Genomic DNA, 26,166 nt, shown 5'->3' with positions numbered 1-26,166 from the left:
ATCGATAAAATGAGATCAGCTGCAATTTACGTACAACCCCAGTTCCAATGAAGTTGGGAAGTTGTGTAAATGTAATAAAAACAGAATACAATAATTTGCAAATCCTCTTCAACCTATATTCAATTGAATACACCACAAAGACAAGATATTTAATGTTCAAACTGATAAACTTTATTGTTTTTGTGCAAATATTGCTCATTTTGAAATGGATGCCTGCAACATGTTTCAAAAAACGCTGGGACAGTTGTATGTTTACCCACTGTGTTACATCACCTTTCCTTCTAACAACACTCAATAAGCGTTTGTGAACTGAGGACACTAATTGTTGAAGCTTTGTAGGTGGAATTCTTTCCCATTCCGGGGTCTCCATTATCATATTTTGCACTTCATAATGTGCCACACATTTTCAATGGGCGACGGGTCTGGAATGCAGGCAGGCCAGTCTAGTACCTGCACTCTTTTACTATGAAACTTAGTGGTTGGTAACAAGCTGGATAGTCTTTTTCCTCTTGGTTGTCCATAGGACACGACGTCCATGATTTCCAATAACAATTTGAAATGTGGACTCATCAGACTACAGCACCACTTTTCCACTTTGCGTCTGTCCATTTCAAATGAGCCGGGCCCAGAGAAGGTGGCGGCATTTCTGTATGTGTTGATATATGGGCTTCACTTTGCATGGTCGAGTTTTAACTTGAACTTGTAGATGTAGCGACGAACTATGTTAACTGACAGTGGTTTTCTGAAGTGATCCTGAGCCCACACGGTAAGATCCTTTACACAGTGATGTCAGTTTTTAATGCAGTGCCTGAGGGATCAAAGGTCACGGGCATTCAATGTTGGTTTTCAGCCTTGCCTCTTACGTGCAGGAAGTTCTCCAGATTCTCTGAATCTTCTGATTATATTATGGACTGTAGATGATGGAATCCATAAATTTCTTGCAATTGAACATTGAGAAACATTGTTCTTAAACTGCTGGACTATTTTTTTTCACGCAGATGTTCACAAAGTGGTGATCCTCACCCCATCTTTGCTTGTCCCCCCAAAAGGCTGATGGGGGGACTCCTTTATACCCAAAACGACACTCACCTGTTTCCAAACAGGTGTTCTTTGAGCATGCATCAACTTTCCCAGTCTTTTGTTGCTCCATCCCTTTGTTAAAATGTGTTGCAGGCATCCACTTCAAAATGAGTAATTTTTGCACAAAAACAATAACGTTTACCAGTTGAACATTAAATATCTTGTCTTTGTGGTGTATTCACTTGAATATAGGTTGAAGAGGATTTGCAAATCATTGTATTCTGTTTTTATTTACATTTTACACAACGTCCCAACTTCACTGGAATTGGGGTTGTATGATCCGACTAGTTGACTATCAAAATAGTTGTTTGTGGCAGCTCGACTTTTATTTCAACAGCCTTATCGTAGCTGCAGTTCACGTTTCAGGCAGCAGATGGTGCACTAACATCCAGAAAGCAAATTTACAAACACTTCAAAACAATGATCGTCAAAGTTTTGAAGCTTGATGTGATTGATCAGAAATTTAAACGTACTTAAAAGAACAATGTAGAAACACGTTCAACACTACAAGTAAAACTCTGAGGATAACACAAAAATTCCAACTCTGATTGCCGCTGTGGTCCTCAAATAAAGTCAAAATAGTAATATGTTTTCTTTTTGTTTTGTTTTTTTTAACTTTCTAAAATACACATAAAACAGCTAAAAGCTATTAAGCTGTTACAAGTGTCTGCTGATGTCAAAGGACATGTCGCACCAAAATCATAACAATTTAGATTTTGGCTGTTAGTGACCATCCGACGATACACCGGTGTCGCCGACCGAATGGTCCCCCTAAAAATTGGTCCGCCCTGTCTTCACTGCGCACGTGTCATTTGGGACCACAGCAGCACGTCCGACTCTCTGAGTCTGACTCTCTTTACCCAAAGCGATCAAAGGGAGAAATGTGATTATTAACCATCAGATGACAAATTAAAACCTCTTGAGTGTAGGTGACACAATATGTAATGTTTTTTTTTTTTTTGAGTATTTAAGACTAAAATTTGTTTCAAAACAGTTTGAAATTTATCCTTCCCTGGTGCACAATTACTGATGAGATAAATACAACCCCAATTCCAATGAAGTTGGGACATTATGTAAAATGTAAATACCATATACAACCCCTGGCAAAAATTATGGAATCACCGACCTCGGAGGATGTTCATTCAGTTGTTTAATTTTGTAGAAAAAAAGCAGATCACAGACATGACACAAAACTAAAGTCATTTCAAATGGCAACTTTCTGGCTTTAAGAACACTATAAGAAATCAGGATAAAAATTGTGGCAGTCAGTAACGGTTACTTTTTTAGACCAAGCAGAGGGAAAAAAATATGGAATCACTCAATTCTGAGGAAAAAATTATGGAATCATGAAAAACAAAAGAACGCTCCAACACATCACTAGTATTTTGTTGCACCACCTCTGGCTTTTATAACAGCTTGCAGTCTCTGAGGCATGGACTTAATGAGTGACTAGGGATGGGTATTGATAAGATTTTATCGATATCGATGCCATTATCGATTCTGCTTATCGATCCGATTCCTTATCGATTCCCTTATCGATACCTCATGAATTTTGTGCTAAAAGTAGGCTTTACAGGTTTTCTATGTATTTCATTGAGTCTTAAAGTAAATAAATATGAAATTAGTCACTGTATCCTTGATCTCTGGACATAAATAAAAATAAACAAAACGGTGTTTCGCTTTGAAGTTATTAATTCAGACTGGACTCTATCATTCTAACTTGACTCGTCAGAGAGCCGCGCAGTGTTTGGAGCTGTGTGAACAGAACGAAGGACGATTCTCGTTTCTTTCTCGCAATGAAACAGGAGTCCCAGTTAGTAACTTTAATCAACTGCTAAATGCTAACTTTTAACATTGAAAATGCCATAGACATGCTAATGCGTTAGCATCGCTCCCGTTTTTAAGTTATAAAATACATCTATCAACTGTTTCAGAAGACCATAACAGTTTGGTTTAACATAGAAAAGGTAAATAATACTCACAGATGTATGCTCTTTGGGTTTTAGCGGGGGAAAATTAATCGAAAGAAAGAAAGAATAAACAAAGCAATCGATCAAAGCATTGCTTCAATCTGCAAACCACTGCTTCGATTGGTTCAAGGTTCAAAGCAAAGCCGCGCTGCAGAAAAGTTGATTAAGGACCCGCTGCAGGGTCTGTAATCAACTGTTTCAGAAGACCATAACAGGTCGGTTTAACATAGAAAAGGTAAATAATACTCACAGATGTATGCTCTTTGGGGTTTTAGCGGGGGAAAATTAAGCGAAAGAAAGAAAGAATAAACAAAGCAATCGATCGAAGCATTGCTTCAATCTGCAAACCAGTGCTTCGATTGGTTCAAGGTTCAAAGCAAAGCCGCGCTGCAGAAAAGTTGATTAAGGACCCACTGCAGGGTCTGTAATCAATGTAGAGAAATGATCATTTTCCTGACAAACACCCGTCAAAACAACGGCCACTCTGAAGGACTGATAACAGAATCGTTAAGCACAAAGCTTATTGATGTCGGTGGATCGAATCATTTCTTAACGATACCCGAAAGGAACCGGTTCTCGATACCCATCCCTATGAGTGACAAACAGTACTCTTCATCAATCTGGCTCCAACTTTCTCTGATTGCTGTTGCCAGATCAGCTTTGCAGGTTGGAGCCTTGTCATGGACCATTTTCTTTTTTTGTATTTGGTCCAGAGTTTAGACACAGCTGACTGTGAACAACCAACATCTTTTGCAACATTGCGTGATGATTTACCCTCTTTTAAGAGTTTGATAATCCTCTCCTTTGTTTCAATTGGCATCTCTCGTGTTGGAGCCATGATTCATGTCAGTCCACTTGGTGCAACAGCTCTCTAAGGTGTGATCACTCCTTTTTAGATGCAGACTAACGAGCAGATCTGATTTGATGCAGGTGTTAGTTTTGGGGATGAAAATTTACAGGGTGATTCCATAATTTATTCCTCAGAATTGAGTGAGTCCATATTTTTTTCCCTCTGCTTGGTCTAAAAAAGTAACCGTTACTGACTGCCACAATTATTTTTCCTGATTTCTTATAGTGTTTCTTAAAGCTAGAAAGTTGCCATTTGAAATGACTTTAGTTTTGTGTCATGTCTGTGATCTGCTTTTTTCTAGAAAATTAAACAACTGAATGAACATCCTCCGAGGCCGGTGATTCCATAATTATTGCCAGGCGTTGTAGAATACAAAGAATCACAGTGGTGATCCTCGCCCCATCTTTGCTTGTGAACGGCTGAGCCTTTGGGGATCCTCCTTCTATACCCAATCATGACACTCACCTGTTTCCAATTAACCTGTGGAATGTTCCAAACAGGTGTTCTTTGAGCATTCAACAACTTTCCTAGTCTTTTGTTGCCCCTGTCCCAGCTTTCTTGAAACGTGTTGCAGGCATCCATTTCAAAATGAGCAAATATTTGTACAAAAACAAAAAAGTCTGACAGTTTGTACATTAAATATCTTGTCTTTGTGGTGTATTCAACTGACTATAGGTTGAAGAGGATTTACAAATCATTGTATTCTGTTTTTATTTACATTTTACACAACGTCCCAACGTCACTGGAATTGGGATTGTATAAAATAATGCTGAATTTATGTGGAAATGATTGTTGTACAAAAGATATCTGTTCAGATATCATTTCAGATATCTGTTGCTGAGATAGATGATGACTAGAGTGCAGTTTGAAGCAGAAACGAGGTGATAATCGGCGAATCACTGCTGACGCTCCAAAATAACGCATGTGCAGTGAAGGCAGAGCAGACCGATTTTTAGGGGGTACCGTTTGGTCGCAGACACCAGGATTACTTTGTGCACTTCCGTGACCAGTGTCAAATAGTGCTGGGTTGAAAAGATCGATTCACCAATTTTAAATCAATTCTCATTTTAACGTCCAAAGATCGATTTTTTTTAAATTAAAAAAATACACACACACATATATATATATATATACATACGCACTTCTTGCCAGTGCTGGAAGAGTGTCTCTGAAAAAAATGACGCTGCAGTTGGGCCGTTCCACTGTTTCCGTGGGTGTGAAAATGATCATTTCTCTACACTGACTGTGGACCCGCTGGTTAGAAGCAGGTCCACAATTTATTCATCAACCTCTGTCAAAGCTATTTAAAGATGTCAATCATGACGACTGGGACTCTTGTCTGTTGAGGGCAAGAAAAGAGAAAAGTCCGCCGTTTAATTCACAGAGTCATGTTTCTTTTTTCCTCGCACAACGGTTCTCTGGCATGGACTGACGTTTCAGTCGGTCTCTTTTCCACCAGCACTCGCTGTGCAGCTGTGGGAGAAGAGACTGACTGAACAGTCAGTCTACGCAGCTGTGGTAAAAGTTCTCCTGCAGCGTGCCGCACAGCAAGAGCTGCAGACGCGAGTGTTTGTAGGGGAGACCGGGACCGTTTGCCCACGGAAAATTTAAAATTCATAACTCTCTCTCAAGGTGCACTATAGGTCCTCACATACGGATCGTGCGTGATTGCCAGCCGGAGAATAATGAACGAAGTCTGCAGCTCCGTCGCCAGCTCCTCAAGTTCACTCACGATTCCATTATCTGCTGAAAATAACATCTTCTGACTATTTCCAATGTAAGAAATCCATCTGCGTGTCTGACAGCCTGCACAAACAGCGTTGTGGAGACATTCCACAACCATACTGACAAAGGGAGTAAAATAGTGTCCTGCGACACAGACAACAGTGTTACCACACGTTAGGTTCCAAAATCCGACAGACTCTGAAAAATTTATGAGTTTCGGGGTGAAGTGCATCGTCTCCTCTGTAAATCCAAACCATCACTTTCAAATGAAAACACAGAAACTTTGTTATTGGATATAACTGTATTCATTGTGCTCTGTCTGTCAGCCATCAGGATGTTTCTGCTTATGCTAAAATATATGTCACATGCCGACAAATGGCGAGAATTGTCGAGTAAGATGTTTTCCGGAAATACACCTGTTAACTCGCTCAGTGAGAGGGATAATTAGCAATAAAATACATCAGAGATCACTCATTATTACCGCGTATGCACGGAGAGACTTACAGTCATGAATACTTTGATGTTTTGTTGTTAACTGGAATGTTAAATAATGTACAACATGTCCTTTAAGATTTTTTAAAGTTTTCGAGAATTTTAATATTTTTAAATCAGTCTGGTCATTAACTAAAATTTGTGAAATAAAAGATCTTTTACAACTTTCTTAAGAGTCTTTAGTGTCTTTTAAAAAAGTTGTTACAAATGTTTTAATGGAACAGAATTTAGTTAACAACTGAACGGTTTTATGTGCGATTGGAACTTCTTACATGTATTTACTTTTATGTTACAGATTCTTAAGAAAGTTGTGAAAGAAGTGTTTATGCCACAAAGTTTAGTCAATGACTGAAACAATTTTATGTATTTTTTTTTTTTACCTGTTTTGACGAGTATGTCATAGACTAGACTCTTAAGAAAGTTGCGAAAGAACTGTTTATGCCACAGAGTTTAGTCAATGACTGAAACAATTTTATGTATTTTTTTTTACCTGTTTTGATGAGTATGTCATAGACTAGACTCTTAAGAAAGTTGTTAAAGGACTGTTTATGTCACATATTTCAGTCCACTACTTAAATAAATTTATTATTATAAAGCCGCATTCACACCGGGCGCGACGCGAGCGACAGGTTGCCATGTAATCCCTATGGAACGACACGTTTTGGCACCAAGTCACGCAGCGCGACGCGATGGACGCAAATGAAGCGACGCGAGTGAGGCGATTTTGAGCAACTGGCGCGTTTGTGGCACGATATTGCGTCGCGTCACGTTGCGTTGCCCTCCTCCCCAAGTTGAAAAGTCTGAACTTTTTCATCTTGTCGCGCCATGATGACCAATCAGGGACTGAATATGTAGTGACGTGGAGATGTCTGGAGTTTGACTGAAGATGTGAACATGTCCTGTATCTGGTAGCAGCCTGTGAGCAGGACTTATGTCTCTTTTGTCCTTTACTTCACAATTATGACAGAGTTTTTGGAGCGAGCAGCAGCCCCACAGCAGCGGGAGTGGAGTTTCTTTCTCTCTTTACTTTACGTGCGCGCGCGAGCGAATTGTCCATGGAAATTATTTTACATATTAACTACACAGATGTATAATAAAACAAATGGTGACTGGTTTCTAAACACAATTATGACAGAGTTTTTTGGGGAAGAGCGAGCAGCAGCCCCACAGCAGGGGGAGCGGAGTTTCTTTCTCTTTTTATTTTATGTGCGCGTGCGAGCGAATTGTCCATGGAGATTATTTTACTTATTAACTACACAGATGTATAATAAAACAAATGGTGACTGGTTCCAAAACACAATTATGACAGAGTTTTTTGGGGAAGAGCGAGGAGCAGCCCCACAGCAGGGGGAGCAGGGTTTCTTTTCTTTTTTGTTTTTAACATGCACGCGAGCGAATCGTCCATGAAGATTATTTTACTTACTAACTACACTGATGTATAATAAAACAAATGGTGACTGGATTCTAAACATAATTATGACAGAGTTTTTTGGGGAAGAGTGAGGAGCAGCCCCGCAGCAAGCAGGGGAGGTTTTTTTTTATTGTTTACATGTGTGAGCCTGAATGGGACAGGAGGACCTCAAACTGGGTCCTGCAGAGGCGGAAGGACTGCTGAAAGCGGCCATCATCCAGATGCAGCTCCTGCAGCAAATAATGATACTCCCCGAATTGGGAACGTCTCATGACGTTTGTCAGCTTTCCACAACAACTCGCTCCGTGTGATCAAGGTCCATCATGTTAACTTGACTGACAACCGGAGCCGGTGAGCGGAATGGAAGCTCCTCCTATTTGATGACGCACCAGGGCGAATTTTCGCACAAAAGCAGAGTGACACACCAGGCGATGGTGGCGCATCCGTCGCCACGCGGCCCCCGTGGATTTGTGCCATCTGGTCGCGCCCGGTGTGAACGCAGCATTAGACTTATTCTGCTAACCCTTTCTTTTTGTATTTTATATATATATATATATATATATATATATATATATATATATATATATATATATATATATATATATATATACACACTCAACAAAAATATAAATGCAACACTTTTGGTTTTGCTCGCATTTTGTATGAGATGAACTCAAAGATCTAAAACTTTTTCCACATACACAATATCACCATTTCCCTCAAATATTGTTCAGAAACCAGTCTAAATCTGTGATAGTGAGCACTTCTCCTTTGCTGAGATAATCCATCCCACCTCACAGGTGTGCCATATCAAGATGCTGATTAGACACCATGATTAGTGCACAGGTGTGCCTTAGACTGCCCACAATAAAAGGCCACTCTGAAAGGTGCAGTTTTGTTTTATTGGGGGGGGATACCAGTCAGTATCTGGTGTGACCACCATTTGCCTCATGCAGTGCAACACATCTCCTTCGCATAGAGTTGATCAGGTTGTCAATTGTGGCCTGTGGAATGTTGGTCCACTCCTCTTCAATGGCTGTGCGAAGTTGCTGGATATTGGCAGGAACTGGTACACGCTGTCGTATACGCTGGTCCAGAGCATCCCAAACATGCTCAATGGGTGACATGTCCGGTGAGTACGCCGGCCATGCAAGAACTGGGACATTTTCAGCTTCCAAGAATTGTGTACAGATCCTTGCAACATGGGGCTGTGCATTATCCTGCTGCAACATGAGGTGATGTTCTTGGATGGCACAAGAACATCACGGTATCTCTGTGCATTCAAAATGCCATCAATAAAATGCACCTGTGTTCTTCGTCCACAACAGACGCCTGCCCATACCATAACCCCACCGCCAGCATGGGTCACTCGATCCACAACATTGACATCCGAAAACCGCTCACCCACACGACGCCACACACGCTGTCTGCCATCTGCCCTGGACAGTGTGAACCGGGATTCATCCGTGAAAAGAACACCTCTCCAACGTGCCAAATGCCAGCAAATGTGAGCATTTGCCCACTCAAGTTGGATACAACGACGAACTGGAGTCAGGTCGAGACCCCGATGAGGACGACGAGCATGCAGATGAGCTTCCCTGAGACGGTTTCTGACAGTTTGTGCAGAAATTCTTTGGTTATGCAAACCGATTGTTTCAGCAGCTGTCCCGAGTGGCTGGTCTCAGACGATCTTGGAGGTGAACATGCTGGATGTGGAGGTCCTGGGCTGGTGTGGTTACACGTGGTCTGCGGGTGTGAGGCTGGTTGGATGTACTGCCAAATTCTCTGAAACGCCTTTGGAGACAGCTTGTGCTAGAGAAATGAACATTCAATACACGAGCAACAGCTCTGGTTGACATTCCTGCTGTCAGCATGCCAATTGCACGCTCCCTCAAATCTTGCGACATCTGTGGCATTGTGCTGTGTGATAAAGCCCTGGCAATAATTATGGAATCACCGGCCTCGGAGGATGTTCATTCAGTTGTTTAATTTTGTAGAAAAAAAGCAGATCACAGACATGACACAAAACTAAAGTCATTTCAAATGGCAACATTCTGGCTTTAAGAAACACTATAAGAAATCAGGAAAAAAAATTGTGGCAGTCAGTAACGGTCACTTTTTTAGACCAAGCAGAGGGAAAAAAATATGGACTCACTCAATTCTGAGGAATAAATTATGGAATCACCCTGTAAATTTTCATCCCAAAACTAACACCTGCATCAAATCAGATCTGCTCGTTAGTCTGCATCTAAAAAGGAGTGATCACACCTTGGAGAGCTGTTGCACCAAGTGGACTGACATGAATCATGGCTCCAACACGAGAGATGTCAATTGAAACAAAGGAGAGGATTATCAAACTCTTAAAAGAGGGTAAATCATCATGCAATGTTGCAAAAGATGTTGGTTGTTCAGTCAGCTGTGTCTAAACTCTGGACCAAATACAAACAACCTGGGAAGGTTGTTAAAGGCAAACATACTGGTAGACCAAGGAAGACATCAAAGCGTCAAGACAGAAAACTTAAAGCAATATGTCTCAAAAATCGAAAATGCACAACAAAACAAATGAGGAACGAATGGGAGGAAACTGGAGTCAGCGTCTGTGACCGAACTGTAAGAAACAGCGTAAAGGAAATGGGATTTACATACATAAAAGCTAAACGAAAGCCATCATTAACACCTAAACAGAAAAAAAACAAAGTTACAATGGGCTAAGGAAAAGTAATCGTGGACTGTGGATGACTGGATGAAAGTCATATTCAGTGATGAATCTCGAATCTGCATTGGGCAAGGTGATGATGCTGGAACTTTTGTTTGGTGCCGTTCCAATGAGATTTATAAAGATGACTGCCTGAAGAGAACATGTAAATTTCCACAGTCATTGATGATATGGGGCTGCATGTCAGGTAAAGGCACTGGGGAGATGGCTGTCATTACATCATCAATAAATGCACAAGTTTATGTTGATATTTTGGACACTTTTCTTATCCCATCAACTGAAAGAATGTTTGGGGATGATGAAATCATTTTTCAAGATGATAATGCATCTTGCCATAGAGCAAAAACTGTGAAAACATTCCTTGCAAAAAGACACATAGGGTCAATGTCATGGCCTGCAAATAGTCCGGATCTTAATCCAATTGAAAATCTTTGGTGGAAGTTGAAGAAAATGGTCCATGACAAGGCTCCAACCTGCAAAGCTGATCTGGCAACAGCAATCAGAGAAAGTTGGAGCCAGATTGATGAAGAGTACTGTTTGTCACTCATTAAGTCCATGCCTCAGAGACTGCAAGCTGTTATAAAAGCCAGAGGTGGTGCAACAAAATACTAGTGACGTGTTGGAGCGTTCTTTTGTTTTTCATGATTCCATAATTTTTTCCTCAGAATTGAGTGATTCCATATTTTTTTCCTCTGCTTGGTCTAAAAAAGTAACCGTTACTGACTGCCACAATTTTTTTTTCCTGATTTCTTATAGTGTTTCTTAAAGCCAGAAAGTTGCCATTTGAAATGACTTTAGTTTTGTGTCATGTCTGTGATCTGCTTTTTTTCTACAAAATTAAACAACTGAATGAACATCCTCCGAGGCCGGTGACTGCATAAGCCGAGTGTGAAGTGGCTGGAATGAGGATCAGCACCTCTAAATCTGAGGCCGTGGTTCTCAGCAGGAAACTGATGGATTGTCTACTCCAGGTAGGAATGAGGTCTTGACCCAAGTGAAGGAGTTCAAGTACCTCAGGGTCTTGTTCATGAGTGAGGGGACAATGGAGCGTGAGATTGGCTGGAGAATTGGAGCAGCAGGGGCAGTATTGCATTTGCTCTACTGTACTGTTGTGACGAAAAGGAAGCTGAGCCAAAAGGTGAAGCTCTCTATCTACTGGTTAGTCTTCATTCCTACTCTCACCTATAGTCATGGGGGTTGGCTCATTACCAAAATAACTAGATCTCGGGTACAAGCAGCCAAAATGGGCTTCCTCAGGAGGGTGGCTCGTGTCTCCTTTAGAGACAGAGTGAGAAGTTCAGTCATCCGTGGGTAGCTCAGAGTACAGTCGCTGTTCCTTCACGTTGAAAGGAGCCAGCTGAGGCATCTGGTAAGGATGCCCCCTGGGCACCTCCCTAGGGAGGTGTTCCAGGCATGTCCATCTGGGAGGAGACCACGGGGAAGACCCAGGACTAGGTGGAGAACTTATGTCTCCACACTGGCCTGGGAAAGCCTCGGGATCCTCCAGTCAGAGGTGGTCAATGTGGCACAGAAAAGGGAAGTCTGGGGTCCCCTGCTGTGGCTGTTGCCCCCATGACCTGATCCTAGATAAGTGGTTGAAAAGATATATATATATATATATATATATATATATATATATATATATATATATATATGTGTGTGTGTGTGTGTGTGTGTGTGTGTATGTATATCCAAAGGACCACATTGGAAAGTTTTATTCTGTACTGTGTTTTCCTCTGCAGTGGCCGTTTTATGTATTTTATGTACATGTACCTTTATTGCCAAATAAATCTAACTTAATCAAACATTTTTCCCCCAAATTCACTCACTGTTGTGTATTATCAAGGGGAAAAACAACAAAGTTGCGCTTCTTGATCAAACTTCCTCCTTTGGTCAACGTCATAAAGGCAGTGTGTGTGTGTGTGTGTGTGTGTGTGTGTGTGTGGGGGGGGGGGGGGGGGGGGGCGCTCGATTTCTACACCTCCACCACTTTTTTTTTCGCCCTCAGAAGGCAGACAGCAGCCGACCACCCGGTGTCGAGGAGGAATCAAGGAAGTGAGGGAGGGAGGAAGGAAGGGAGCGAGAGAGGAAAGAAGGGAGGGAGTAATCAGGAGAGCGACCTTAACGTCATTGCCGGAGCGGGCAGAAGCTCCGCCGCCTGGAGCGCCGACAAAAAGGAGAAACTAAAGCGGGATTCCCGGCGGGCTGAGAGTGGTTCGTGTCGCCGTGCACGTACTCACAATGTCGGCATGAATGAGGTCCGGAGGCCGGTGACCGCCGCGCGTCCGGAGGCACATCCACGTGCTGCTCCGCTCCGGCGGATCCACCGTTTATTTCTCCTCAGTCTTTTCCTCCACGCCGCCGTGCACGAAGAAGAAGAAGAAACCCTCCTCCTCCCGCACCTCCTCCACCTCCTCCCCACGCTACCGCTCCACTCCTGCAAAAGGGTTTTTCCCAGAGAGAGAGGGAGGGAGGGAGCGAAAGAGAGAGTAAGGGAGGGAGGGAGAGAGAGGGAGGGAGGGAGCGAAAGAGAGAGAAAGGGAGGGAGGGAGAGAGAGGGAGGGAGGGAGCGAGGGCGAGAGAAAGGGAGGGAGGGAGAGAGAGGGAGGGAGGGAGCGAAAGAGAGAGAAAGGGAGGGAGGGAGAGAGAGGGAGGGAGGGAGCGAAAGAGAGAGTAAGGGAGGGAGGGAGAGAGAGGGAGGGAGGGAGAGGGAGGGAGCGAAAGAGAGAGTGAGGGAGGAAGGGAAAGAGAGAGGAAGGGAGGGAGAAAGAGGGAGAGAAAGAGGGAGGGAGTGAGCGCGCGCGAACACTGCCCCAACGGAATGGGGCGCATGCGCAGATTGGTTGCAAAAAAACCGTCTGTGTGTGTGTGTGTGTGTGTGTGTGTGTGTGTGTGTGTGTGTGTGTGTGTGTGTGTGTGGCTTTGATCATGGACAAACTGGGGAGAGTATTTGCCATTTGGTATTCTTATGTATTTTGGGTCAAGGATGAAAGCTGCGGAAACAGATTGTTAATAGGACAAATATTTTTGAATAAATTAGGGATATCAACAACTAACAACCGTGAACAATGGATGTTGATAATTAAATTCAGGACTCACACACCATTCCAACAGGGGGCAGTAAATCGATCGCCTATAATATTAAAAGTCAAGTGTCCTCTGTGTACATTCAGCATGTGGAGATTAATCGATATGAATCAATATCTAGATACAAACGTGTGCAATGCGAGTGCATCGATTCATTCACAGTGCATTGATTCAGTTGACGGGTTGAATCGTGTTGCATCACTCGCTGCCTGCATTGAATGCACGACGGACAGTTCTGGACAGCGGAGCGAATGTTGTTTTTGAGAGTGTTTATCAAGAAAATGATATTTCTGTACGTTGATTGCAGACTGCAGCGGGTCTGCTTGAAGCTTGAAGTTTAAAGCAACAAAGCGCAAGTCCACTGGTGTGAGCACCAGCCGGTGCTCAAGCTGAAGTTGTCCATCAGGTAAAGGAAATAATAATAATTCTAATAATAATAATGATAATAATAGGCTCTGTTTTGTGGGACTAAGTGCACAGCTCCAAAGAGCCACGCAGTTAATAACTTTGGAGCAAATCCCCTTTTAAATCAAATGACACCTTTTTCCAAATGTTATAATACAAACAATAGAACTAAAACTGACCAAGCCCCCCCCCAAAATGAGACATCCTGCGTTCCTTATAAATTACATCCTGACGTGCAGCAGCTGGCTGAAGAGCTCAGCTCAGAGTCTATGGAGTTATATTTGTGCTATTAACATCTGAATGGAAACACTTTTGACAAAAACTACAGATTTTATTTATTTCTATTTCTGTTCAGAGGTATTGATCAGGGAATCGATAAAGAATCAGATCGATAAGTGAAATCGATAATGGCATCGATATAGATAAAATCTTATCAATACCCATCTCTAATCGTATCACACCAAGTCGCATCATATTGCATTGTGAGGAATTGAATCGCCTTGAATCGCGAAGAGGGGTGAATTGTATCGCATTGTATCATCAGTATCGTCAGTATCATCATGTATCTTATTGTTGGCAGTGTATCAAGGAGCATATCAAATCGTTGTCAGTGATGAGCTTCCTGTGCCTAGTGTACGTGTATGTGTGCATGCGTGTGTGTACCTTCCATCACAGAGAAACTGGGGAGAGCTGACATTTGCCGTTTGGTATGTTTATGTATCGTGGGTGAAGGATGAATGCCACCAAAACAGAACGTTGATAGGACAAATATTTTTTGGAGAAATTAGGGATATTAACAACTAACAACAGTGAACAACAGACTTGTTAATTACATTCTGGACTCACACACCATTCTAAATCATTATTCAACTTTGCTTAATTTATTACCACCCTTGAAAAATGTCAGCTACCTATTTTAAAAGCAATACCCAGTCTAGAGCCCATGGATCCCCATGGGCAACACGCTAGTTATGAGTAATAATTCACTTTTGACTATGACTAGTAATAATAATGTTAAATACATTCTTGGGCATATTATTAAACTCTGGATCAGGAGCTGTTTATAAGATGATTTTACATGAGCGTGTATACACAAATACTGTGTGGGAAGTTTATATGCCAAAAAATATATTGATGTTATTTAAAACAGGAGCGAAACAACACTGACAGTTCACATTTCTCTATTTAATCTGGTTAAAAATCACATTGAGAATCAAAGTCTCATTTGCAAGTGAGACCTGGCCAAGAACAGTTACACAAAACCAACAAGATCACAAATATCAATAAAGGAATATAGGAAAACAATAAAATAAAACACAAGAATAGGAAATAAAATGTCAGAAATACTAAAATGAAAATGTTTATTTCACTGAATAAACAATGCAGAAAAGCACCTTGGCTTTTGGAAATTTTGTCATTATGCAGTTTGTCCAGCAGAGGGAGCTGTGATTGCATTGATTACAATGCTGTTAGAGCATGCCGGGACCCCCAACACTCCTTGGTCACATTAGCTATAAAAGACAGAGGCAAGCGACCAGCTGTTGTTCATTTTTAATCAGAGTGAGCGTTTTGCAGGGACAAGAGACAAGTGGTCACGGTGCCACCAGCTGGCATGGCCAAAATAGACGAGAAGTCTATTTTGTGAAAATGTTGACTGCCAATCCAAATGAAGGCAGTTTGATGTGTGTTGCTTGGTTCCTTGAACAAAATAATTCAAGAGGGCAGAATATGTTTCCAGACAGCTGTATTTCTGTATAAATCCAACGTGTTTGGTATCCGTTCACTCATATTTTGTTAAGGTTAATTAGAAATGAACAGTTATATATAGGCACATATAAGGATCTTAATTTTTATTTATTTACTTTTATTCCCTAATATCAGAATCATATCAGCACCCCCAAAAATCTGCATCAGTCAGGCTCTAGTTCAAACTGAACCCTGACTCAGTGTCCATCACTTAAAACTGAGATAAACAGGATTCTGCTAACATATGGGAAAAAAAAAATCATTTACTGCCCCCTACTGGTTGTTTGAAGATGATAACATTTAACAGCCCTTAATGGTTGGTTGAGTTGCCCAGTGTGGAAGATGAATCAGATGTAATTTGAATTGTTTCCACAATAAAGCTTCAAACAGTGTGCATACTCACACACACTCACACACACACACACACACACACACACACACACACACACACACACACACACACACACACACACACACACACACACTGATGTGACTTTCTTGCAGTTCAACGTCACAGATGAAATGTTTCCATCAACAGACTCCAGCTCATCTGCTCCTGCTGAAAACATTCCCATGATTTCATTTGTTCTCAGTTAGTGTGCGGTCTGAGTACTTTCATCGATTTCCAGCATCAAAATGAATCGCGCACATAAAACTGCAGCAGACACAGAAAAACCCCAAGCAGAGGCGCAGGTTTAAAACCCTGTGCTCAACTCCTGCTCATTCCGGATCAGGATTCGCTCAGTTGTTTTTCCAGAGACTGCACATACATGTGACCACCCATCCTGTTGCATAGTAGAATATTATAGATGTTACATGACTGTTTATTATAATACACTCAACAAAAATATAAACGCAACACTTTTGGTTTTGCTCCCATTTTGTATGAGATGAACTCAAAGATCTAAAACTTCTTCCACATACACAATATCACCATTTCCCTCAAATATTGTTCACAAACCAGTCTAAATCTGTGATAGTGAGCACTTCTCCTTTGCTGAGATAATCCATCCCACCTCACAGGTGTGCCATATCAAGATGCTGCACAACGCAGCTTCTCACTTGAACTTGGACTTTATTTCCAAACGTCAGCAACACACACTCCACGGCTTCAGTCTGTTAACTAGCTGCAACTTTTCGAGGCAAGTCAACACTCGTACAACTGACCGCTGCAGGCTGGACATGCTCATGCATCGCCGACGCCGAAAAACACCTGCCGCTCCGGTCCCGCTCATAAAAAAAAGAAAAGCGACCCCCCCCCCAACACACACACACACACACACACACACACACACACACACACACACACACACACACACACACACACACACACACACACACACACACAGACAGATAGATGATAGATAGATAGATAGATAGATAGATAGATAGATAGATAGATAGATAACTCAGATTTTTATATTTATGAATATTTATTAATATATTTAATACTTTCTCTTCCAGGCTTCTTTTTCTTCTCATGAAGTTGTTGATTAGTGATTAAATAATTCTGATAGTTGCTCCAGTGTTCCAAAGCTGGTGATTTGAAAATATTTATTAAGTTTGTCGTAAAATTCCAAAAGGATTAAATCAGTTCAGCGTTCACGGAGGTGCAAAGTGAGTCAATATCAAAATTAAAACCTGTTATCAGTTTTATTCTGAAAGGGTATGGTGAGTTCATTTCCTGTCAACCTTCCGTGTAATTTAACATATAAGTTCACATAAAATGCCTCACCACTGTGCTGTTTGACCTTTGCCCTTATCTTGTTGACATTAATTGAAGTTTTTATTTTTAATTGGGCTTATGGGTAAAAATGTGTTTTTGCACAGCAGCGCCCCCTGCAGAGACACTTGTGCTCTCCTGTTGTGTTGTTGACGTCATATCTTCTAGCCACAGTCAGGCCTCCAACACAGCAGATTAACACGCAGCGCCTGATGGGATTATTGGCGGCACATCACTTTTTGTACATGTGGGGGGAACAAATAAAAAAAAACCAAAAACCAAAAAAACTTAAAAAAAAAAAAAAAAAAAAAATATATATATATATATATATATATATATATATATATATATATATATATATATATATATATATATATATATATATATATATATATATATATATAAACATTTATTTATTTATTTTACAGATACCATAAATGAACCACATTGCTCAATGTTAATGCATTACCACCTGTAGCCACAGTGGGGCACTAAAGCTACATGTCAAGAAGAGCATTTTGAGCGGATGCAGATTTTTTTTTCTGACAGATATTGACTGAAAATGCATTTTCTTCCCACAGAAGTAGAAGTGAGTGCAGTGTGTGTTGTTTTCTCATGCAAGTGCACGAACGATGTTCTGCTGCAGTGGCGCCGCTTCATCACCGCCTCTCCGACGAGCGTAATCTCACACTCATTACTCCCACTGCACGAATAAGGCTTTAATTGGTTTGCCTGAGGACACAACTGGTCATTTTAACAGGCAGCGCTTTGATTCTCATTGACTCTACTTCAGTCATGTCTTTGTCAGGGGCGGCTTGAGGATTTAATCGGCTGGTGTTTGGTTTGGTGTGGGGCGGGGCGGGGTGGGGGGCTCAGGTTTGAAGTTATAACACACTCATACATTAGTGTAACATACATATGTAGGTTTGATAGATCGATTACTCCAAAGTGAATAAACAGACTTTTGAAAATATATTTTTCTTCAAAAAAGAAAAAGATAAAAAAAAAAACCCACTTTATTTTATTTTTTTACTTACTGTACATTGTGAGACAAATGGAGTCTGTGCTCATGCACGTACAGACTGTGCACTGACTGTGGCCTTTAAATGTGAAATTATAACTGTGATCCTCATTCATTTGCTTGTGATTTAATGTGTTTCATCACCAGAGGGCGCTAATCAACGGAAACGTTTTGAAGCATTTGCTTTGAATCAGTTGGCAATGTCAACACAGCTGGTGATGTCTTCTTTTTGACATGGACTCGAGGGATGTGTCTCAGTTTAGGGGCTGTATGCTTCTAAGGCTGCATTTGCCCCCCTCCCCTCCCCCTTGTGGTTTTGTGGTTGATCCATCTCCAATGCCAAAAACCTTGGTCAAGGGGGAGGGGCCAAGGAGCAGAGAAGCTGCTGGCCGAGCAGGTCTGAAAAATGTCATTGGCTTAGCACAATGTCCTTAAAGAAAATCTGTCAGTGGGTCATCGTGGTCTCTAAAAATCATTTATAATATAGTTTTTTCTTAAATGATGAGGACAGCTGGCACAAAAATGGGCATCAGCCCATCGGTATTGCCCGGTATGCTGTCCATGCCTGTTTGTCGGCCTCATACGTCGTACGTGGCACAACTAGGCAAATTTCAAGGATTCCTTGGGATGCAGCCAATGAATGCAGACTCCCCCCCCACCCCTCGAAAATGAAGGGCACAACAAGGATATCATTCATGGCCCAAGAAATTCCATGAGTCACTGCACAATTTTTGTTTCCAAGACAAAATATTTGGTAAATAAAAAAAAATCCAGTTATAAATAAATAATGTTTATAAGCAAAGTCAAAATAAGTAGCAACAAATTATTACAAAACTACAGGTTATGCTGATGATGTTAGCTCATCACCTGAAACTGTCAAGATTGCTAGGCAACGGGGTCCTGCGAAGGATGCAGCCCCTGAATGGACACCCAGCATTCATTTTGATTCGTACACCAGAATAATATTTTGAAATTTATTTTGAAATGTTCTGGTGCAGTGTTTCCAGTCGGCTATTGTGAATTTGCATAATTTGCTACAAATGTGACTCCCAGAAAGAGGTGACAGATTTAAATGCCTGTGCAGGAGGCGGAGCCAAACATGAAATTGTTACCAGGTGTCCTTGGCAACATGACTCTGATGTTGCGGCGGTGCGGTGGCGAAACACTAATTTAAAGTGACTGTGACACCGGGTCAGTGTGACCGTAACACCATGCACATTAATCCATGACACTGTGTGTGTAATTTGTAGACATATTAGAATAACTAAGTGTTTACGGTTTGCAGCCTGTGTGTGAGATTGATTGTGAGCTGATAGGTGTGAGTGAGCAGAATAACAAGCAGGATTCCACAAAAAACACAAAAGGAGGACAAAGAGCGGACAGGAAAGGCTGCAAGTTAAGAGCTCAGAGAGCAACCACTCGATGATAAATGTAAGGAAACGACAGTCGACTTAAACAGGATGCAGCGCCGTCACCTCCAGCAGAGAACAGACGATCAGCCACAACTGGTCTCTGTCAAGTCTTTATTGTTGGGAAAGTGTCAGTACACGGACCCACAACAGGGGGCGCAAATGAACGGACAATGGAGTAAGTCAAATAACAAGGCTTTACTGTTGTGAACGTGCACAATGAATACAACCAATCACGAAATGGACAACAGTCAATTCACAAAAGTGTCGTGTGGGCAGGCTCGAAGATAGGAGACGCCTCTCCAAGGTAAGACCCGAACCACACGGCTTCCTCCGCCACAGGACCCCGGAAATACTGGAGCCGCCAAGTCCCGAACTCCCAGGTGGCCACTGCCTCCGCGTGTCGGACCTGGTACTGCTGGCGAGGAACAAAGAACAGTTAGATGGGGGCGCGTTTGCACCCAAGACTCCGAACAGCAGGGAAGTTACCTCCACCTCTCGTTGGAACAGTAATCCACAAGCTATGCACTAATCCAAAAGGATACACTCCGTCAGCTTTGATACGTTACCTCATAGGTAGAAACGATATCTCGGCAATGAGGTGGAGATGCCGTCCTGCTGATATACCCCACAGATGATTGCCGTCAGCTGTCTCAGGTGATGGGTGACAGCTGTCACCGTAGCTGCTCACGTGAGGCGGCGGCGCCCTCTGGTGGTGGTGGGCTAGCAGTACCTCCTCTTCAGCGGCCCACACAAACAGGACCCCCCCCTCAACGGGCGCCTCCTGGCGACGGTAGAAGTCGGCCAGGAGGGCCGGGTCCAGGATGAAGCTCTTCTTCACCCAGGAGCGTTCTTCGGGACCGTACCCCTCCCAGTCCACCAGATATTGAAAGCCCCGGCCCATCCGTCGGACGTCCAACAACCGGCGCACTGTCTAAGCCGGCTCGCCATCGATGATCCGGGCAGGAGGTGGTGCCGGACCGGGTGTACAGAGGGGCGAGGTGTGATGGGGCTTGAGCTTTGACACATGAAATACTGGATGGATCCGCAGTGAGGCTGGAAGTCGAAGCCTCACTGCGGCGGGATTGATGACCTTGAGAATTTTAAACGGTCCTATGTATCTGTCCTGCAGTTTTGGGGAGGCCACCTTTAGCGGGATGTCCTTCGTGGACAACCACACTTCCTGCCCGGGGCGATACGTAGGGGCCGGGGTCCGCCGCCGGTCTGCATGGGTCTTCGCCCTCATCCGGGCCTTCAACAAAGCAGAACGGGCGGCACGCCACACCCGACGGCATTTCCGCAGGTGGGCCTGGACCGAGGGCACACCGACCTCTCCCTCAACCACCGGGAACAATGGGGGCTGATACCCCAAACACACCTCAAAGGGGGAGAGGCCGGTGGCTGATGACACTTGACTGTTGTGGGCGTACTCGATCCAGCCCAGATGAGTACTCCAGGCCGCCGGGTGCGCGGCTGTCACACAACGCAGTGTTTGCTCCATTTCTTGATTGGCCCGCTCTGCTTGCCCGTTGGTCTGGGGGTGATACCCGGACGAGAGACTGACCGTGGCCCCCAGTTCCCGGCAAAAGCTCCTCCAGACATGCGAGGAGAACTGGGGACCGCGATCGGAGACGATGTCTGATGGTATCCCATGCAGGCGGATGACATGGTGGACCAGGAGGTCCGCTGTCTCCTGGGCCGTTGGGAGCTTCGGGAGGGCCACGAAGTGGGCCGCCTTGGAGAATCGGTCCACTATCGTGAGGATCACGGTGTTTCCCTGGGACGGCGGGAGGCCCGTGACAAAATCCAGGCCGATGTGGGACCAGGGGCGATGAGGCACGGGCAGCGGCTGTAGCAGTCCCGGAGCCTTGCGATGGTCGGCCTTGCCCCTGGCGCAGGTGGTACAGGCCTGGATATAGTCCCGGACGTCGGCCTCCAGGGACGCCCACCAGAAGCGCTACCGGACAACTGCCACGGTTCTTCGCACCCCTGGATGACAGGAGAGCTTAGAGCCGTGACAGAAGTCCAGGACTGCAGCCCTTGCCTCTGGTGGGACGTAAAGTCTGTTCTTTGGTCCAGTCCCGGGGTCCGGGCTTCGTGCCAGGGCCTCCCGGACGGTTCTCTCTACGTCCCAGGTGAGGGTGGCCACGATAGTGGACTCCGGGATGATGGGTTCCGGTGGATCCGACAACTCCGCTTTGACCTCGTCTTCGTGTACCCGGGACAAGGCATCCGATTTCTGGTTCTTGGTCCCGGGCCGGTAGGTGATGCGGAAGTCAAAACGGCCGAAGAACAGTGACCAGCGGGCTTGCCTGGGGTTCAGCCGCTTGGCGGTCCTGATATACTCCAGGTTCCGGTGGTCAGTGAAAACCGTGAATGGCACGGACGTTCCCTCCAACAGGTGTCTCCACTCTTCAAGAGTCTCTTTCACCGCAAGCAGTTCTCGGTTGCCGACGTCATAGTTCCGTTCAGCCGGGGTCAACCTGCGGGAAAAATAGGCACACGGATGAAGGACCTTATCGGTCTTCCCACTCTGGGACAGCACAGCTCCTATCCCTGAGTCCGAGGCGTCCACTTCAACCACTAACTGGCGACTAGGATCGGGCTGCACCAGAACGGGTGCAGACGAGAAGTGCCGTTTCAACTCCTTGAACGCGGCCTCGCAACAATCCGACCAGGTGAAGGGGACTTTTGGTGAGGTCAGGGCTGTCAGGGGGCTAACAACCTGACTGTAGCCTTTAATGAACCTCCTGTAGAAATTCGCAAAGCCGAGGAACTGTTGCAGCTTCCTACGGCTTGTGGGTTGGGGCCAGTCTCTCACCGCAGCAACCTTGGCCGGATCAGGTGCGACGGAGTTGGGGGAGATGATGAACCCCAGGAAGGACAAGGAGGTGCGGTGAAACTCACACTTCTCGCCCTTAACAAACAGCCGGTTCTCCAATAACCGCTGCAGGACCTGACGTACATGCCGGACATGAGTCTCAGGATCCGGAGAAAAGATGAGTATATCGTCTAGATATACGAAGACGAACCGGTGCAGGAAGTACCGCAATACGTCGTTCACCAAGGCTTGGAACGTCGCGGGGGCGTTTGTGAGGCCGAACGGGATGACCAGGTACTCAAAGTGACCTAATGGGGTGTTGAATGCCGTCTTCCACTCGTCTCCCTTCCGGATCCGAACCAGATGATACGCGTTTCTAAGATCAAGCTTGGTAAAAATCTTGGCTCCATGCAGGGGCGTGAACACCGAATCCAACAGGGGTAACGGGTATCGGTTGCGAACCGTGATTTCGTTCAGCCCCCTATAGTCGATGCATGGACGAAGTCCGCCATCTTTTTTACCCACGAAAAAGAAACCTGCGCCCATCGGGGAGGTGGAATTTCGAATCAACCCGGCAGCTAACGAGTCCCGGATGTAGGTCTCCATTGATTCGCGCTCAGGCCGTGAGAGGTTGTACAGTCTACTGGACGGGAACCCACTGCCTGGAACCAAATCGATGGCACAATCGTACGGACGGTGGGGGGGAAGTGTGAGCGCCAGATCCTTGCTGAACACGTCGACAAGGTCGTGGTACTCCACCGGCACCGTCCCCAGATTGGGCGGGACTCTGACCTCCTCCTTAGCTTGGGAGCCGGGAGGAACCGAGGAACCTAGACACACCCGATGGCAGGTCTCGCTCCACTGAACCACTACCCCGGACGGCCAATCAATCCGGGGATTGTGCTTCAACATCCAGGGAAAGCCTAAAACCACACGGGAAGTCGCCTGAGTCACAAAAAACTCGATCACCTCCCGGTGGTTTCCTGACACCACCAGCGTTACAGGTGGTGTCTTATGTGTGATCGGAGGGAGCAGGGAGCCATCTAGCGCTCGTACCTGCACAGGCGAGGTAAGCGCCACCAGAGGGAGCCCTATTTCCCTGGCCCATCTGCAGTCCAACAGATTCCCCTCAGAGCCTGTGTCCACCAGTGCTGGGGCCTTCAGGGTTAAATCCTCATACAGGATCGTGACTGGGAGTCGTGTAGCAATGTGGGTGTGTCCCACGTGAATGTCTCGACCCACCCCTAGCCCAGTCTCTAGGGGCGGGCGTTGGTGTTGTAACCGCTCGGGGCAGTCTCTCACATGGTGCTCTAGTGCACCACAAACAAAACAAGCTCCATGGGCCCGTCTCCTCTGTGCAGCTGGTGCCCTAAATTTTGCCCTACTCGTGTCCATAGCTTCGTCAGTAGGGGGAGCTGTGGCCCCACGGAGCGCAGGGGCCGTGGAGCGTGGGGAAGGCGGAGCGCGGTCGGAACCGGAAGGGAGAGGGACGGCGTGTGCCCGGCCACGCCCTTCGTCTCGTTCCCGCCGACGTTCTTCTAACCGGTTGTCCAACCGTATGACAAGATCGATAAGCCCGTCTAAATTCCGCGGTTCGTCCTTAGCCACCAGGTGCTCCTTGAGAACCAAAGACAGTCCGTTTACAAAGGCGGCGCGGAGGGCAGCGTTATTCCAGCCGGATCTCGCAGCCGCGATGCGGAAGTCGACTGCATAAACAGCTGCGCTCCGGCGCCCCTGTCTCATTGACAGTAGCACGGTTGAAGCGGTTTCTCCTCTATTAGGGTGATCGAACACGGTTCTGAGCCCCCTCACAAACCCATCGTATGTCAGAAGGAGCCGTGAATTCTGCTCCCAGAGCGCTGTAGCCCAAGCGCGTGCCTCACTGCGAAGCAGGTTTATGACATAAGCTACTTTACTAGCATCGGTCGCGTACATAACGGGACGCTGTGCGAAGACGAGCGAACACTGCATCAGAAAATCCGCGCACGTCTCCACACAGCCTCCGTACGGCTCTGGAGGGCTTATGTATGCTTCCGGGGAAGGAGAGAGAGGTCGTTGAACAACCAGTGGAACGTCAACATTACGCACAGGATCTACGGGAGGGAGAGCCGCAGCGGCGCCCGGAGGGCGCGCTTCCACCTGCGCGGCGAGAGCCTTCACCCTGCGGTTCAGGAGGACGTTCTGCTCGGTCATGAAATCCAACCGAGTCGTGAAAGCGGTGAGGATCCGCTGCAACTCACCGATTACCCCTCCTGCGGACGCCTGCGCGTCCTGTTCTTCCATTGGCCGTTCAACAGCCGGTTGACGCCCCTCGGGATCCATGACGTTGGCCGAGATATCCTGTTGGGAAAGTGTCAGTACACGGACCCACAACAGGGGGCGCAAATGAACGGACAATGGAGTAAGTCAAATAACAAGGCTTTACTGTTGTGAACGTGCACAACGAATACAACCAATCACGAAATGGACAACAGTCAATTCACAAAAGTGTCGTGTGGGCAGGCTCGAAGATAGGAGACGCCTCTCCAAGGTAAGACCCGAACCACACGGCTTCCTCCGCCACAGGACCCCGGAAATACTGGAGCCGCCAAGTCCCGAACTCCCAGGTGGCCACTGCCTCCGCGTGTCGGACCTGGTACTGCTGGCGAGGAACAAAGAACAGTTAGATGGGGGCGCGTTTGCACCCAAGACTCCGAACAGCAGGGAAGTTACCTCCACCTCTCGTTGGAACAGTAATCCACAAGCTATGCACTAATCCAAAAGGATACACTCCGTCAGCTTTGATACGTTACCTCATAGGTAGAAACGATATCTCGGCAATGAGGTGGAGGTGCCGTCCTGCTGATATACCCCACAGATGATTGCCGTCAGCTGTCTCAGGTGATGGGTGACAGCTGTCACCGTAGCTGCTCACGTGAGGCGGCGGCGCCCTCTGGTGCCTGGAGCCCGCACTCCAGGCAGGGCGCCCTCTGGTGGTGGTGGGCCAGCAGTACCTCCTCTTCAGCGGCCCACACAACATTTATGACATCACAAGAGCTAAAGAAAGGGGCAGATTCACATCACCAACCATATTCAGCCTCCAACAACCATCACAAAACTCAAGTGTCGTGTAATAAAAATAATAATAATACACACACACCAGTGTAATACCCTGCTTTGGCCTCTTAACTGACATACAGGGTAATGAATGTTGCTGACTGACCAAAAGCTGAGCGGTTTGATTAAAGTCTGAGTTTTACTCCCACGCTGCTTCGGTTCAGTCCGTTCAGTGAGTCCGTCACACACGGGCATTTAATCAATGGCTGCCTGGTGCTCAATTACTCATAACGATCTTTAATTGAGATGCAAATCGTCAGGCAAGAAAAGAAAAACAATCCCAGAGGGATCGCTTCAGTATCGCTGTGACAACAACCCCAAACCCAACAAAATATACAACAGACACAATGACACGTATGTGATGGATCACTACATAACCTGGTCTCAGAAAGAAGAATGACAGAGAGGAGAACCTCTGCAGGAGGACAGAGACGAAATCCAGCGTTAAGGAGAAAATGTCAGAAAGTCCACATGACAGATGGACAGCTGAGAAAAGAGACGAGGAATCGACAGGAAATGAGCAGAACGTTTCTGCAGTGGAAAAATTGACATGTCTGATGCAGCTGAAGGTCTGAACACTGTGCGGTCGAATCATTACACTATGTAACACAATT

At 45.2% G+C, this 26,166-nt stretch overlaps 1 protein-coding gene across 5 annotated transcripts in view; it reads right to left on the bottom strand.

Annotated features, from left to right (window-relative positions):
• rgs19 (regulator of G protein signaling 19) overlaps positions 1-12,612 on the bottom strand; it is a 135,565-nt gene extending 122,953 nt beyond the window's left edge. For 2 of the 5 annotated variants that reach the window (XM_034171795.1, XM_034171797.1), the window contains exon 1: positions 12,485-12,608. Coding sequence is in view for 1 of the 5 variants with exons in the window: in XM_034171794.1 (XP_034027685.1) it covers positions 12,485-12,541 (57 nt within the window). In the remaining 4 variants the exon portion in view is untranslated. Of the gene's footprint in view, positions 1-12,480 lie in introns of all 5 variants that reach the window. The other 3 variants (XM_034171796.1, XM_034171794.1, XM_034171798.1) reach the window with 3 other exon arrangements.
• Between the last annotated feature and the right edge of the window lie 13,554 nt (positions 12,613-26,166).

The sequence above is a fragment of the Thalassophryne amazonica genome, chromosome 6 (assembly GCF_902500255.1).
Source record: "Thalassophryne amazonica chromosome 6, fThaAma1.1, whole genome shotgun sequence".
Classification (NCBI taxonomy): domain Eukaryota; kingdom Metazoa; phylum Chordata; class Actinopteri; order Batrachoidiformes; family Batrachoididae; genus Thalassophryne; species Thalassophryne amazonica.
This window is presented reverse-complemented; position numbering and strand designations above follow the sequence as displayed.